The 14,607-nt window shown below is 41.1% G+C and overlaps 1 protein-coding gene across 1 annotated transcript in view; it reads right to left on the bottom strand.

The window, feature by feature from the left end:
• Nucleotides 1-5,398, bottom strand: part of npc1 (Niemann-Pick disease, type C1) — a 40,257-nt gene extending 34,859 nt beyond the window's left edge. The window contains exons 1-2 of the mRNA XM_063060597.1: nt 5,271-5,398; nt 362-493 (exon numbers count right to left, since the gene is read on the bottom strand). Of these exons, the coding sequence (XP_062916667.1) occupies nt 362-493; nt 5,271-5,336 (198 nt within the window). The 5' untranslated portion in view covers nt 5,337-5,398. The remainder of the gene's footprint in view (nt 1-361; nt 494-5,270) is intronic.
• Nucleotides 5,399-14,607: the final 9,209 nt, after the last annotated feature.

Genomic DNA, 14,607 nt, shown 5'->3' with positions numbered 1-14,607 from the left:
ATGAACAGCTAAGAACTTTAAGGTCCCAAAATTGCTAGACCATGAGCCATGTAGGTGATTAAATCGACAATGATCAAAAGGGCACAATGCTAATTGAAATATGATAGCAATATCATCATTCTGGATATGTCATATGATAGGAGAGTCCAACATAAATGGGCAGGTCAACACCCAGGAAAAAGTTAATCTGCCAGACATGCTGATTTTCTACAAAATGTTTTCAATAAAATTTAAAATATTAAAAGATGTTTCTTTTAGCTAAATTATTAAAAACATCTACACATTTGGTGTTTGATCTAGAAGCCTCCAGAGCAAGTTTATAATTGCCATGCTAAAGTTGAACAACAGGCCAAGCACTTACTTGAACTATTCCATATCCTTCCTTTGGCAGTGGTTTTGGAGGGCCATCATATTTGCAGTTGTACCTCTTATGGGTTGCTTCATCTGTGCCGCATTCTCCATACCAAACACATGTTGCATTTTGCGCCAACACCTGAGGGAAAGTTATAATGACAAACAGTTAAATACTTGTGATTACCAATTTTTAAAAGTCCAGGTGAGGTGCAGTTCTCTGTTTTTTAAAATATTCAACTGCCCTTAGAGAACAACAAATTCCTCAGTTCTCACTTCCTTCACTGTGCCCAGGCTCACAAGCATCAGTTTCTCAAGAGGAAGAGTATATAGGACCTGACCATATGGAAGGTTTCAGATGCAGTCAAAAGGGAATCTGGACAGATAGTGAAGTTGACAGGAACTGACAAGCAAAGTGGTAGGCTGTCTTCTGGCAAAATAGGCTATTCTATTCTCTCAAGTATATGGGCCAAGGAAAACATTAACAATCTAATACAGGATATCTTTGAAACAGTACTGAAAGAATGAGACACAATTTCATTGTAGTCACTGTATATTGTCATACATCCACATCTGTCTGGTTCAATGTCTTAACTTAGAGCACTGACAATAACAGAGCTGCTTTGCACAAGTAAGACAACTCAAACTGAGGGGCAACTTTTTCTTTAAATATACAAGGGTGATATGTACAGTTGCAAGAAACTTTGAAGAACCACTTGCAACTACCTGGTTTTCTGCATTAATTACTTGTAAAATGTGGTCTGCTCTTCATCCAAGTCACAATAATAGACAAACACAATCTGCCTAAATTAATAACACAAACAATTGTACTTTTCATATCTTTATTGAACACATTGTTTAATCATTCACAGTCCAGGCTGGAAAAAGTATGTGAACCCTTGTATTTAATAACTGGTAGAACCTGCTTTAGCAGCAATAACCTCCAAACGTTGCTTGTAGCTGCTGGTCAGACTTGCACAATGGCCAGGAGGAGCTTTAGGTCATTCCTCCATACAAAACCATTCCAGTTCACCAACATTTCTGGGATACCTTGCATGAACAGCCCTCTTCAGGTCATCCCACAACACCTCAATTGGGTTAAGGTCTCGACTTTGACTTAGCCATTCCAAAACACAAACTCTCTTCTTTTTAAACCATTCTGCTGTTGATTTACTCGTGTTTCAGATCATTGTCTTGTCTTCTATTAAGCTTCAGGTAGTGGACCAGTACCATGATACTCTCCTGTAAAATGTCTTGATACAATTTTGAATTCATTGTTCCTTCAAAGATTGCAAGCTGTCCAGGCCCAGAGACAGCAAAGCAGCCCCAAACCTTGTGTCTCTTCACCATGCTTCACAGTTGGGATGAGGTTTTGGTGGTGGTGTGCAGTGCCCTTTTTCCTCCAAACAAAGCAATGTGCATTTCTGCCAAAAAGTTCAACTTTTGTCTCATCTGTCCACAGAACATTGTCCCAGAAGTGTTGTGGAACATCCAGGTGGTCTTTTGCAAACTTGAGACATTTAGCAATGTTATTTTGGAGAGCAGTTATTTCCTCCATGCTGTCCTTCCATGAACACTGTTTTTGTTCAGTGGTTTTCTCACAGTGGACACACGAACAGAGACTTTAGCAAGTTCTAGCAATTTCTAGAGGTGTTACCCTTGGGTTCTTTTTCACCTCCTTCAGCATTGCACATTGCACTCTTCATGTGATCTTTGGGAGAGTACTGAATTTCTTCCATTTGTAGACAATTTCTCTTACTATGGATTGATGAACACTCAGGTCTTTGAAAATGCTTTTGTAGCCTTTTCCAGCTTCATGCATCTCTACAATTCTTCCAAGGTCCTCTGAAAGTTGTATTGATCAAGGTATGGTACACTTAAACAGATCTTTCTTAAGCAGGCTTTGTCAATAACCTGACTTTGCTCATTTTTTTTAAAAATAGGGCAAAGCACCTCTACAAAACACAGCTCCAATCTCATCTCATTGACCGGAACACCCAATTCCAAATAACTTTTGTACAAGGCATTACCCCCAGAGGTCCCCATACTTTTTTTTGAATTTAGACTGATTTATTTAAATGGTATACTTAGCATTGATTAGTAGTAGTACAATTGTTTGTGCTTTATTAGTTTAGGCAGATTGTGTTTATTATTGTGACTTAGATGAAGATCAGACCACATTTTATGAGTAATTAATGCTGATAACTAGATAATTGCAAAGGATTCACAAACTTTCTTGCAACTGTATGTGGAATCAGGTTTAATATCACTGGCATATGTTGTAAAATTTGTTGTTTTACAGCAGCAGTGCATTACAATACTTGTTAAAAATCTATAAATTACAATAAGAAGCTGTTCCTGAAATGTTGTGTGCCTTCAGGCTCCTGTGCCACCTCTCTGATGGTAGCAACGAGAAGAAAGCATGCTCTAGGTGATGTGGGGCTCTTAATGATAGATGCTTGCCTTTGAGGCATCACCTTTTGAAGATATCCTTGGTGCCAAGGAGGCTAATGACCATGGAGCTGGCTAGAATGACAGTGGGACAGGTATGTGGATTGAAAAGGTTTAGAAAGGTATGGGCTACATGCTGGAAAAAGTGACAAGCTTGATAGGGCATCTTGGTCAACTCATTTAAACACACAAAACCGCCACTTTCCAAATAGGGACTCATTTGACCAACTGTAAGAATTCACTTGGCCCTGAATAACAGTGACAAGATTAAATTTCAACAGCCGTGGTTTCCTACAGAGGTCATTGAACAAGTCAAAGGCAAAAAGGCAAGTTATTGCTGTCATTGAGATGACATCAGCACTATAGTTATAAAGCACTGGCTCTTGCCATCGTAGATTGTCGACTGCATCATCCAAGAACATTAATGGAAGCTGCACATGATCCCAAATACAAAATATTGGACACTACAAAAAAAGAGAAAATCAGAGGTGATACACAAGGAACTTCTTTCTGGGCAAATGAAATTAGTATCAAGAGGATAATTCCTGATAACTGCACATTGAGGCAAAGTGCTAGGTTTCCAATGGCCCGTTTAACAGTAAAAGATCAGTAACTTTGCTCCAAGTTGTCTCTAGGAAACAGTGAGATTGCCTGAATTTTACATCATTTGATAAAATTCAGTCAATTAACATTTCAGGTCCAAAACTACAGAGCCCCACTTCAAAAACTTCAGTCAGGCAGCCCCAGTCAAAAGATGCTGCATGACCAGAGTTTTTAATCCAACACTTTATTTGTACAATGACCTCTACAAGAAACCGTGGCTTTTGAAATTTGATCTTGTTCACTTTGTTACTAGGGGCAAGGTTAAGTTTTGACTTTTAATCTAATCCAAGGAATCTGAGGGTACAAGAGCCTGAACTGGGTAGATTTGGAATTGATATGAGGGGTATGACGGGGACAGGTAATAACTAGTAAACAAAATACACAATATGTAAAAATTCCTTAAGACAATGGGAAAAAAATACAAATTAGATTTACTGTCACCAACATAACGACTTGAAATATGTTGTATCAAGGCAGCAGTACTCAGACAGAATTGTTACAAATTAAAAAGTAATAAATAGTACAAAGGAATAACAAGGTAGAATTCATGGACCATTCAGAAATCTGATGCAGAAGGAAACTGTTTCTGAATTGATAGGCTGCTGTAATCCAAAGAAAAGAAAGCATACTAGTGTCACTAGAAAAGCATTGTTCATTCTGTTCTCATCCAAACAACAATGCAGAATGGCAAGAAATAGAGAATGGATTAGCAATGTTATTAATGCTGCCTAACACTCAACAAACCAGAGCCATTCCTCAGGATTAGATATTTTGGGATGGGGAAGAAACATATGCAGTATGATTAAAACTCAAATTATTTCCACCCAAGATATCAATCACATTCAAAGATTATTGGCAAGGACACAATTTGTAGAAGTTGATTGCACAGCAAGAAAGGACAGTAAATTCACACTCAGTTAAGAGACAATAGTAAGAAAAAATATTGCAGTTATGGGAGGTGCTGGACAACTACACTAATCGGATATCTCGCCAGACACTGCTTGGGCTTCAAATGCATTTTGCAAGATATTGTGACCCATAGAACACCATCAGAGCAACACAATACAGTAGTCATCCCAGGCTGAATACAGAAATCCTTTTTGCTGACTGGTTGTTTTCACACATGATCTCATTCCAAACAGCTGTGCATGGCACAAATTGGTTTAACGTTTTAAAAACTTTATCCAAAACAAAGACACTACAGATTCTGCAGATGCTGGACACCTTGAGCGAAAAAAATACTGGAGGAACTGAGCAGGTCAGGCAACAGCTGTGAATGGAAATAAACAGTCAATCACTGGTATCGGCTTAATACGTCCTCTGTTCCCATCAGAGATGTAGTCGGACCTGCTGAGTTCCTCCAACATTTCGTTTATATTTATCAAAAAAAAGCTAATTATTCATGAAAACATGCGCACAAAAAAAGAGTAAACTTTCAGCATTCTTCGTGCTATTTGACCTGCATGAGTAATACTCAATCAGTGGTCACGAGAACGCCCACGAACTTTAGACTGGGACTGCGCAGGCGCACGGGCCGAGCGGGCGATCGGACGAGGAGGTTAAAGGACGAGTCACGTGGAGTCCCGCCAATCGACTGCGTGGATCGCCTGAAGGGGTGTGGCCAACGTCACGCTCGCCGATAACGGCTGCACCATGATACCCGAAATTCTGTAAGTTCTATTCGGCGCGCCTCCCTACAGTCGCAGTCCATTGACACCGGCCTAAAGTGGCGACAGGCGCTGTCGCTCTCCCACCAGAAGGCAACTCCTGACAAACCACCGCTAGACCACTTCCACACCTCCCGTACTCTGCCCGAACAACCAGGTTTCGACATCTGGGCTAACTCGCCCGCCAGCGCCACTCACCGAACCCTCGGGAAGCCGTAGCGCCGCCAGCAGTAGTGCGGCGCCGGTGATACTCAGAACCCTCATGACCACCGCCAAACCGGGGACTGTATGACAATCAGTTCGGTCCCGCCTCACCCGGGGTTTTATAAGCGGGGGACGGACAACTGTCATTCAAACTAAACCTGGCTTCTCATTGGCTGAGCTCAGCTGGGGCCCGCCCCCTCCCCATTTGACGTGTCACTCGGAAATTCCAGAGGGTCGACAGCTCCCGCCTCCATCCTCGCTGTGTTTGAGTGTGGTGACACCACCAGCGAGAGAGGATGTATTAGGGTATTCCTCTGTCAATCACATCTAGCATCCACCTTGATCTAAAGAGGTAAATAGTTTTAGAACTGCCCGTGTGACTCATTCACTGGAAATTAGCAACAGCCCTGGTTTTGCTGAAGTTTCCTCTAAAATTTCTAGGACCAAATTGCTATCAGGGCACAGCCTCAAAATTCAGGGACGTCCATTTAGAACAGAGGTGAGGAAAATTTTCTTTAGCCAGAGGGTTCTTAATCGGTGGAATTCATTGTCACAGATGGCTGTGCAGGCCAACTCAATCGATATATTTAAGGTGGAGGTTGATAGGTTCTTGATTAATCAGGGAATCAGAGGTTGCTGGGAGAAGGCAGAGAATGGTGTTGAGAGGGATAATAAATCAGCCATGATGGAATGGCATTATTTATATATGTATAAATATATTTTTTCTTACTCCCCCTCCAAATATCATTTATAAATTTGACAAGATGGTGTCAAGGAGAATGAGAAAGTCTGGTTCAATGATGTTGCAATAACAACTATGCACTCAACATCAGCAAGACCAAAGAATTGACTGTAGACTTCAGGAAGGGAAGTTGGGTGAACGTACACCAATTCTCCAAATCTCATTGAGGGGTTAGTGGTGGAAAGGGTATTCGATTTCCAGCTCCTCTGCATTTACATCTCAGATCTATCCTGAGCCTAACATGTTGATGTAATCACAACAAAGGCATGCTAGTGGCATATTTTATTAGGAAATTGAGCTGTCACCAAGCAAATTTCTACAGATGTACTATGGAGAGCCTTCTGACTGGTTGTATCACCATCTGGTATGAAGGTGCCAATGCATAGGATCATAAGAGACTTCAGAGGGTTGAAGACTTAGCCAGCTTCATCAGGAATTTGAAGACTCACACTCAATGTTTTAGGAACAGCTTCTCCCTTCTGCCATCAGATTTCTGAACGGTCCATGAACTCATGAACACTAACTTGCTATCCACTTTTGCACTATTTATTTATTTACTTATATTGTAACACTGTACTGCTGCCACAAAACAACAAGTTTCACCACTTATATCAATGATAATAAACCTGATTCTGATTCTTATGGTGACTAAAACTGTACACAGTACTCCATCTACTTGTACAACTGCAAGGTTATGTCCCTACTCCTATACTCAATGCCCTGACTGATGAAATGTTGTAAGACTCTCTGCCTCCGCCACCCCGTCAGGCAGTGCACCCCATATTCTAACCCACACATGAGAGAAAAAATTCTTCCTCAGATCCTCTTGAAATCTCCTCCCCTACCCTAGATTTATGCCTTCTATTTTAGATACCTGTGCAATCAGAAAAGTTTCCTACTATCTTCCTATGTCTCCCATTGGTTTGTACAGCTCCATCAATTTTCCCCCTCAATTCCTATAAGAAGAAGTGGTTCCTCCAGTCCATCATACTGTAAGTGAAACACTCCATCCCACACAATATCTTGATAATTGTGCTCTGCACTTTCTCCAGTTTAATCACATTCTCCCTAAGTGTGGCTACAAGAACTGCACACAGTGCTCCAGCTGTAGCCTGATCAATGTTTTTCCAAGTTGTACCATATACTCACCATTCTTATATTCTACACACACAGTATTGAAGCCAAGTATTCCAAATGTCTTCTCCACTACTTTGTCTATTGGTGCTGCAACTTTCAGGGATCCTTGGACTCATTCACTCGAGTTCCCATTCCCTGATATTCCATCAGGACCTTCCATTTCTTGTGTATGTCTTACCTTTTTAATCCTCATAAAGTATGTCACTTTGTACTTATTAAAATTAAATTCCATCTGCCATTGCTCTGTTCATTTTACAAAATAATCAATATAGTGTATTTAATATTCCAGTAATCTTTGAATAATCTTGAAATATATTGTTTGATTATCATATAAATACATACATACATCATCATGCTTCCAACTTGCTTAAAGTAAACACAAAGTTAGTCCCGCATTTTCAGATTCCCATGTTTGCCTTTGAACTCGTTTAATGTTTTGATATTTGTCATGAACCCTGTGACGGGAATAAAGAATCAGCAGAGATGGAAAACACTTTGGAGTCCAGTATTGCTATAAACTAATAAACTTAACAGTTTGTGGTATTGAGTTAAGTAGTGATGGAGAGAGAGAGAGGGAGAGATTTGAGTCTTCAGGTGAGCTGACGCCGTCGATCTTCTCGTTGTCCTTCGAAATCCTTTCAAAGTTACCGACTGTGATTTTAACAAAGGGGACCAGTTTTCTGTGGTGGAGCTATCCCCCAGGCGAGGGTGGACACATGGACAACTCCCCACCGGTCAACCCTTTTCCCCTTTCCACTGCAAGAGCGATAGATCGATCCGCCTGATTGATCCTCCAAAACCCACTTTTTCTGCGGGCTCAACAATGCTCATTCAGTGTCCAAACATGTGTCTGAGGTCTGTATTATCTGGCCTTCTATTTATCTCACCGTACTGGGTACCACCTTTCATTCAAATGACTCCTTCCTCTCTCTGTGAAAGAAATGCAAGCAGGCAAAAATCCATGAAGAAAGTATCAACAACCTGCCAAAAATCATAACATCGAGTGTCCATTAAATAACACTGCCTTCGGTCACCATAGCAACTTACGAGCTGCTCGTTGCTGTCTCCAACTCCAACTCAGTAGAAATCCAAAGTTACTTCCAGTGCCTTAAAGTGACAGTCCAACAGTTAGTCTTCGTCTCTCTTTCTCTTTTACAAACAAGTCAGTGTTAAATAACTCTCTCTCTCTCTCTCTCTCTCTTTTCAAAAGCACAGTTAACAGGGGTAATTGAGAGTCCTGTCACAATGACAAAACATAACATTGATGATGAGAATGAGATTGGAAAATCCAAACATATCAAGGGTAAAATAATGCTAAATGAAAATCCCACACCCAAGTTTTGCAAAGCTATCTGATTTTTTGTATTATCTGTGATAAAGTAGCCAGTGAACTAGATCGCATGAAGGCTGAAGGATTTCTTTCCAAGGTTTCCAAAGTAGTCAAGAAGTATGGGTCTGTCAGGATTTGTGGTGATTTTAAGGTACATCAGTACATCACAGTACATCAACCCAGTACTGAAAAAAGATCAATACCCTCTGCCCACGATAGACGATATCCTTGCAAACCTTTCTGGATATAAAATTCAGGAACAGCTTCTTCCCCTCTGTCATCTGATTCCTGAATGAACATTGAAGCTTTGGACACTACCTCACTTTTTTTAATATACAGTATGTCTGTTTTTGCACATTTAAAAAATCTATTCAATATACATAATTGATTTACTTGTTTATTATGTTTTATTTTATTTATTATTTTTTTCTCTCTCTCGGCTAGATTATGTATTGCATTGAACTGCTGCTGCTAAGTTAACAAATTTCACATCACATGTCAGTGATAATAACACAAACACGAAGAAATCTGCAGATGCTGGAATTTCAAGCAACACGCATAAAAGTTGCTGGTGAACACAGCAGGCCAGGCAGCATCTATAGGAAGAGGTACAGTCGACGTTTCAAAGGATCTCAGCCCGAAATGTTGACTATACCTCTTCCTATAGATGCTGCCTGGCCTGCTGCATTCACCAGCAACTTTTATGTGTGTTGTTCGGTGATAAATAAACCTGATTCTGATTCTGGAGGAAAACACTTCAGCAAAGTGGACTTAGCTGAGGCCTTCCTACAGATGGAGATGGAAAAAGAGTCCAAAATGTTCCTCACCATAAACCCTCACAAAGGGTTTTGTCGCTGTAATAGGCTTATTTTTGGAGTAGCATCTCTACCTGCACTCTGGAGGGCTGCCCAGGCACTCAGTGTTACCTCGATGGCATCATTGTTACTGGTAAAGATGACAGGAACATCTTCAAAATTTCAAAATAGTGTTAAACAGATTAGAAGATTATGAGTTCAAAACATGACACTACTAGTGTTAATTCTTTAAACCAAACATCACTTACTATGGTCACACCATTGATGCACGAGGATTACACAAGTGTGCTGAGAAAATTCAGGCAGTGGTGGATGCCACAAGGCCAAAGGACATACCACAGTTGCGATCTTTTTTAGCATTTGTTAATTACTATAACTGCCAAACGTGGCCACTGTGTTCCACCCCTTGAACTCGTTACTGCTGATTGAGAAGAAATGACAATGGACAAACGAGTGTGAGATGGCTTTCAAAAAGTTGAAAGTAAAATTTATTATCAGAGTACATACATGTCACCACAAACAATCCTGAGATTCTTTTTCTGCGGGCATACTTAGCAAGAGAGTCGCCAATGTGCACCAGTGCCATCTTTAAAAAGATTTAAAAAGGTAAAGGAAATGGTGATATCAGACACTGTACTCACGCATTACGATCCACATTGTCCAGTGAAGCTTGCCTGTGTTGCCTTGTCTTGAGGTTTGCATCACATTCCCTTACTGCTGCAGAGAAAAATGATGCACAGAGTGACAGAGGCCTTGAGTCTGGTTTGGGATGTAAAACATTTCAACCAGTACCTGTATTTGAGAGTGTTTACCCTCGTTACTGATCATCAACCACTGTCCATTTTCAGTCCGCATAAGGGTATTCCATTAACAACAGCAGCACAAGTGCAGAGATGAGCTCTGTTTCTTGGATGACACAATGATAAGATTGAATTCAAGAGGATGACTAATCATGGAAATGCTGATGGAAAAGGAAATATCAGAAAAAATTACAAAAAAAGACACTCCTCTTGATGTATTCTCTCTAATGCAAATCGGAAGTCTCTCTATTTTCCTTTGAAACATCTCTAGAGATGTTTCAAAGGAAAACCAGAAAAGACCCCACACTGTCTCAGGTCTACATGGCCACCCAAAATGGCTGGGACGTGCAGCAGAAGTTCCAGTTCCCCCACTTTTACAAGTGCCAAGATGAACTTGTCCTTGATGGAGGTTGCCTTATGTAGAGATGGAGAACTGTACCATCCAAACTAAAGTGTTGGAGGAGCTACATGCTGGTCATCTAGATGTGGTTAAAATGGAAGTGTTGGCTCAAAGCTTGGTCTGGTGGCCTGGGATAGATCAGCAGATTGAGCAGCTTGCCACGCACTGTATGAGATGTCACCAAATCCAGAAGATGCCAAGAGCAGTGCCTCTCAATCATTGGGAATGGCCTGCATTGCCCTGCCAGAGGATTCATGCCCATTTTGCTGGACCATTCATGGGCAGAAATTTTTTGGTAGTAGTGGATGCAGTTACAAAGTAGCTCCACCGCAACCTTGCACACTTTTGATTTATTGAGAAGCCTTTTCACAAGGACTGGTGTTCTAGAACATTTAGTCAGTGACAATGGACCACAGTTTGAGATGGAAAGGTTCCAGTCATTCCTAAAAATGAATGGAATAAGACAAATTACATCTTCACCATATTACCCAGCTACAAATGGCTTGGCAGAAAGGGTTATCCAGAGTCTAAAGGAGGCACTGTGATCAATGTCAGCAGAACACACTACACTACACTGAACCAGTAGCTTGCCAATTTCCTCCTTGCATATCATGATGCAACACACTCCATAACCAACAACTCACCAGCTATGCTGTTTCTAGATCATCTCTTACAGTCACGTTTGAATCTCCTCAAACCCAATCTCAGAAGGAGTATGCATAACAAACAGCTGAGACAAATTGACTCAAACAAGGAGGTTCGATGTTTCACTCCTGGACAAGCAAACCTGGTGAGGGACTATAGAGTTGATCAAAAGTGAGTACTCGGAAAAATTAAGGACAGAGCTGGACCACTCTCCTACACAGTGGAGATTGCACCTGATATTATCTGGAGCTAACACATCAATTAGTTGAGGAGAGCAGAGTCAATTGTTGGAGAAGAAAGTTGGCTACTGCTCTCAGAACCATTTCCTGCAGTCTCAGAGTCAGCTCTTACAACCACCATGGAGGAGGCCCCAGAACCTGAGATTGTTCCACAGCCACATGTCTCATCTGTCAAAGAGAGGGATTGAATATATCAGGAAAGACATTATCCCACAAGAGTAAGAAATCCTCCACAGTGATCGAATCTTTAGGCCTGTATGGATCAATTTAATATTTACTATGCTGTAGATGTCTGTATATAGTAGTTGCATTATATGATATACTGTGTATATAGTTGAGATGCATTCTGAACTGAGCTGGAGTTTGTAGCTAAGCAGGAACTTATTTGAAATTCAGGTTCCTGCACCACCTAAATGTAAATCACCATTTAGCCAAGACATTGTCATTCCATCCTTCTAATGATCTTCTTTTGTATTTGAAAAGTATTTGATCAAAATCCAGTTTGAATATTCATAACCCATGTGTTAGTCTTGGCAACTTTTTATTTCTTAGTCATGCATCTATCAGTTACCTCCTCTAAACAATACATTTACAAGTGGGCAATTTGTGGTATATGTAAGTCTAAAATGTACCATATCTCATATGACTTTTGATATATTTAATTGAGAATTACTGCCTTTGATAAAAAGTACTAAAATAGGTGTCGCTTTAGACAGTGAAAAGGTTATGAACATTTGCAGGATCTTGATCAGCTAGGTATGTGGGCTGAAAATTAACAGATGGCTTTCAATCCAGATAAATATTAGGTATTATATTTTGAGAGATCAAACCGGGGTTGGACTTGCACAGTGTATGGGAGCGCCTTGATATAACAGAAGGACCTTGGAGTGCCAGTGTTCACGGAAAATGACATCACCAATAGATAAGATAGTGATGAAATCATTTGGCATGCTGGCCTCCATTAGTCAGGCCACTAGGTATAGGAACAGGGTAGTTATGTAAGATATTGGTGAGGCTGCAGCAACTGTACTGTGTACAGTTTTGCTCACCCTGTTATAGGAAAGTGGTTGTTTAACTAGAGGGAGATTTAACTAGAGCAGAAAGAGTTAAATAGAGGAAATGAAAACAACAAAAAAGATTTAGTCAGTATGAAGCTGAAGGAACAATGTGAACTGAAGTCACACAATTATTTGACCAATACGTTAGTGTCATTGTGGGAACCTAGCAACAGTAATTGTTCACTCAAAACAATTTTATAGTGCTGTGTTCCCTTCCCACCTCCACCTCCACTATTTCTGATATGGAGAGACACTGACATCTCGAGGTACTTGCATACCAGGGACAGTACTGTACAAGTCTGAACTTTGATAACCCCGGGTCAGGTGGCTACCTTGGTGGCAACAATTGAAAGTTTCAAATAAGTACATACAGTATTTGGAAAAGGAATCAACTTTTTCATAGGATATGAAATCAAAGCAACATGTTTACAAAGAAATGTATAAAAAGGTACCTCAATAGCAATAACACTGGAGATCACCAATTACAAAGGAAGATCTCAAGTCTCTGACCCAGAGGGAAACTCACCACATTGAACCTTGGCAAAGTTCATCTAGAATGGGTAACATAATGATAAACTCAAAGAACTTCTGCAAATGCTGAAAATCTTAAGCAACACACTGACAACATAGTCATAGTCATAGTCATACTTCATTGATCCCGAGGGAAATTGGTTTTCTTTACAGTTGCACCATAAGTAATTAAATAGTAATAAAACCATAAATAATTAAATAGTAATATGTAAATTATGCCAGGAAATAAATCCAGGACCAGCCTATTGGCTCGGTGTCTGACCCTCCAAGGGAGGAGTTGTAAAGTTTGATGGCTGCAGGCAGGAATGACTTCCTATGACGCCCAGTGTTGCATCTCGGTGGAATGAATCTCTGGCTGAATGTACTCCTGTGCCCAACCAGTACATTATGTAGTGGATGGGAGACATTGTCCAAGATGGCATGCAACTTGGACAGTATCCTCTTTTCAGACACCACCGTCAGAGAGTCCAGTTCCATCCCCACAACATCACTGGCCTTACAAATGAGTTTGTTGATTCTGTTGGTGTCTGCTACCCTCAGCCTGCTGCCCCAGCACACAACAGCAAACATGATAGCACTGGCCACCACAGACTCATAGAACATCCTCAGCATCGTCCGACAGATGATAAAGGACCTCAGTCTCTTCAGGAAATAGAGACAGCTCTGACCCTTCTTGTAGACAGCCCCAGTGTTCTTTGACCAGCCCAGTTTATTGTCAATTCGTATCCCCAGGTATTTGTAATCCTCCACCATGTCCACACTAACCCCCTGGATGGAAGCAGGGGTCACTGGTGCCTTAGCCCTCCTCAGGTCTACCACCAGCTCCTTAGTCTTTTTCACATTAAGCTGCAGATAATTCTGCTCACACCATGTGACAAAGTTTCCTACCGTCGCCTTGTACTCAGCCTCATCTCCCTTGCTGATGCATCCAACTATGGCAGAGTCATCAGAAAACTTCTGAAGATGACAAGACTCTGTGCAGTAGTTGAAGTCCGAGGTGTAAATGGTGAAGAGAAAGGGAGACAAGACAGTCCCCCGTGGAGCCCCAGTGCTGCTGATCACTCTGTCGGACACACAGTGTTGCAAGCACACGTACTGTGGGCTGCCAGTCAGGTAATCAAGAATCCATGACACCAGGAGAGCATCCACCTGCATCGCTGTCAGCTTCTCCCCCAGCAGAGCAGGGCGGATGGTGTTGAAAACACTGGAGAAGTCAAAAAACATGCCCCTCACAGTGCTCGCTGGCTTGTCCAGGTGGGCGTAGACACAGTTCAGCAGGTAGACGATGGCATCCTCAACTCCTAGTCGGGGCTGGTAGGCGAACTGGAGGGAATCCAAGTGTGGCCTGACCATAGGCCGGAGCAGCTCCAGAACAAGTCTCTCCAGGGTGTTCATGATGTGGGAGGTCAATGCCACCGGTCTAGAGGAATGCTAGAGGAACTTATTATGTTTTGTAATTCTCAGTTACAATTATGTCTCAGTTTTGTTTTTACTTTAAGTGAGGTGTACATGTATCGTGGTAGCATGATAACGTATGCCATTCACTTGCTCTGTACATATTACAATAATGAATTATTCAAACAACAAAGAATGTTTAATCAAACAATATATTTACAATATCACTGAAATATTAA

The sequence above is a fragment of the Mobula hypostoma genome, chromosome 1 (assembly GCF_963921235.1).
Source record: "Mobula hypostoma chromosome 1, sMobHyp1.1, whole genome shotgun sequence".
NCBI classification, from domain to species: Eukaryota; Metazoa; Chordata; class Chondrichthyes; order Myliobatiformes; family Myliobatidae; genus Mobula; species Mobula hypostoma.
Note: the sequence above shows the minus strand (reverse complement) of the source record. Positions and strands in the feature narration are given on the sequence as shown.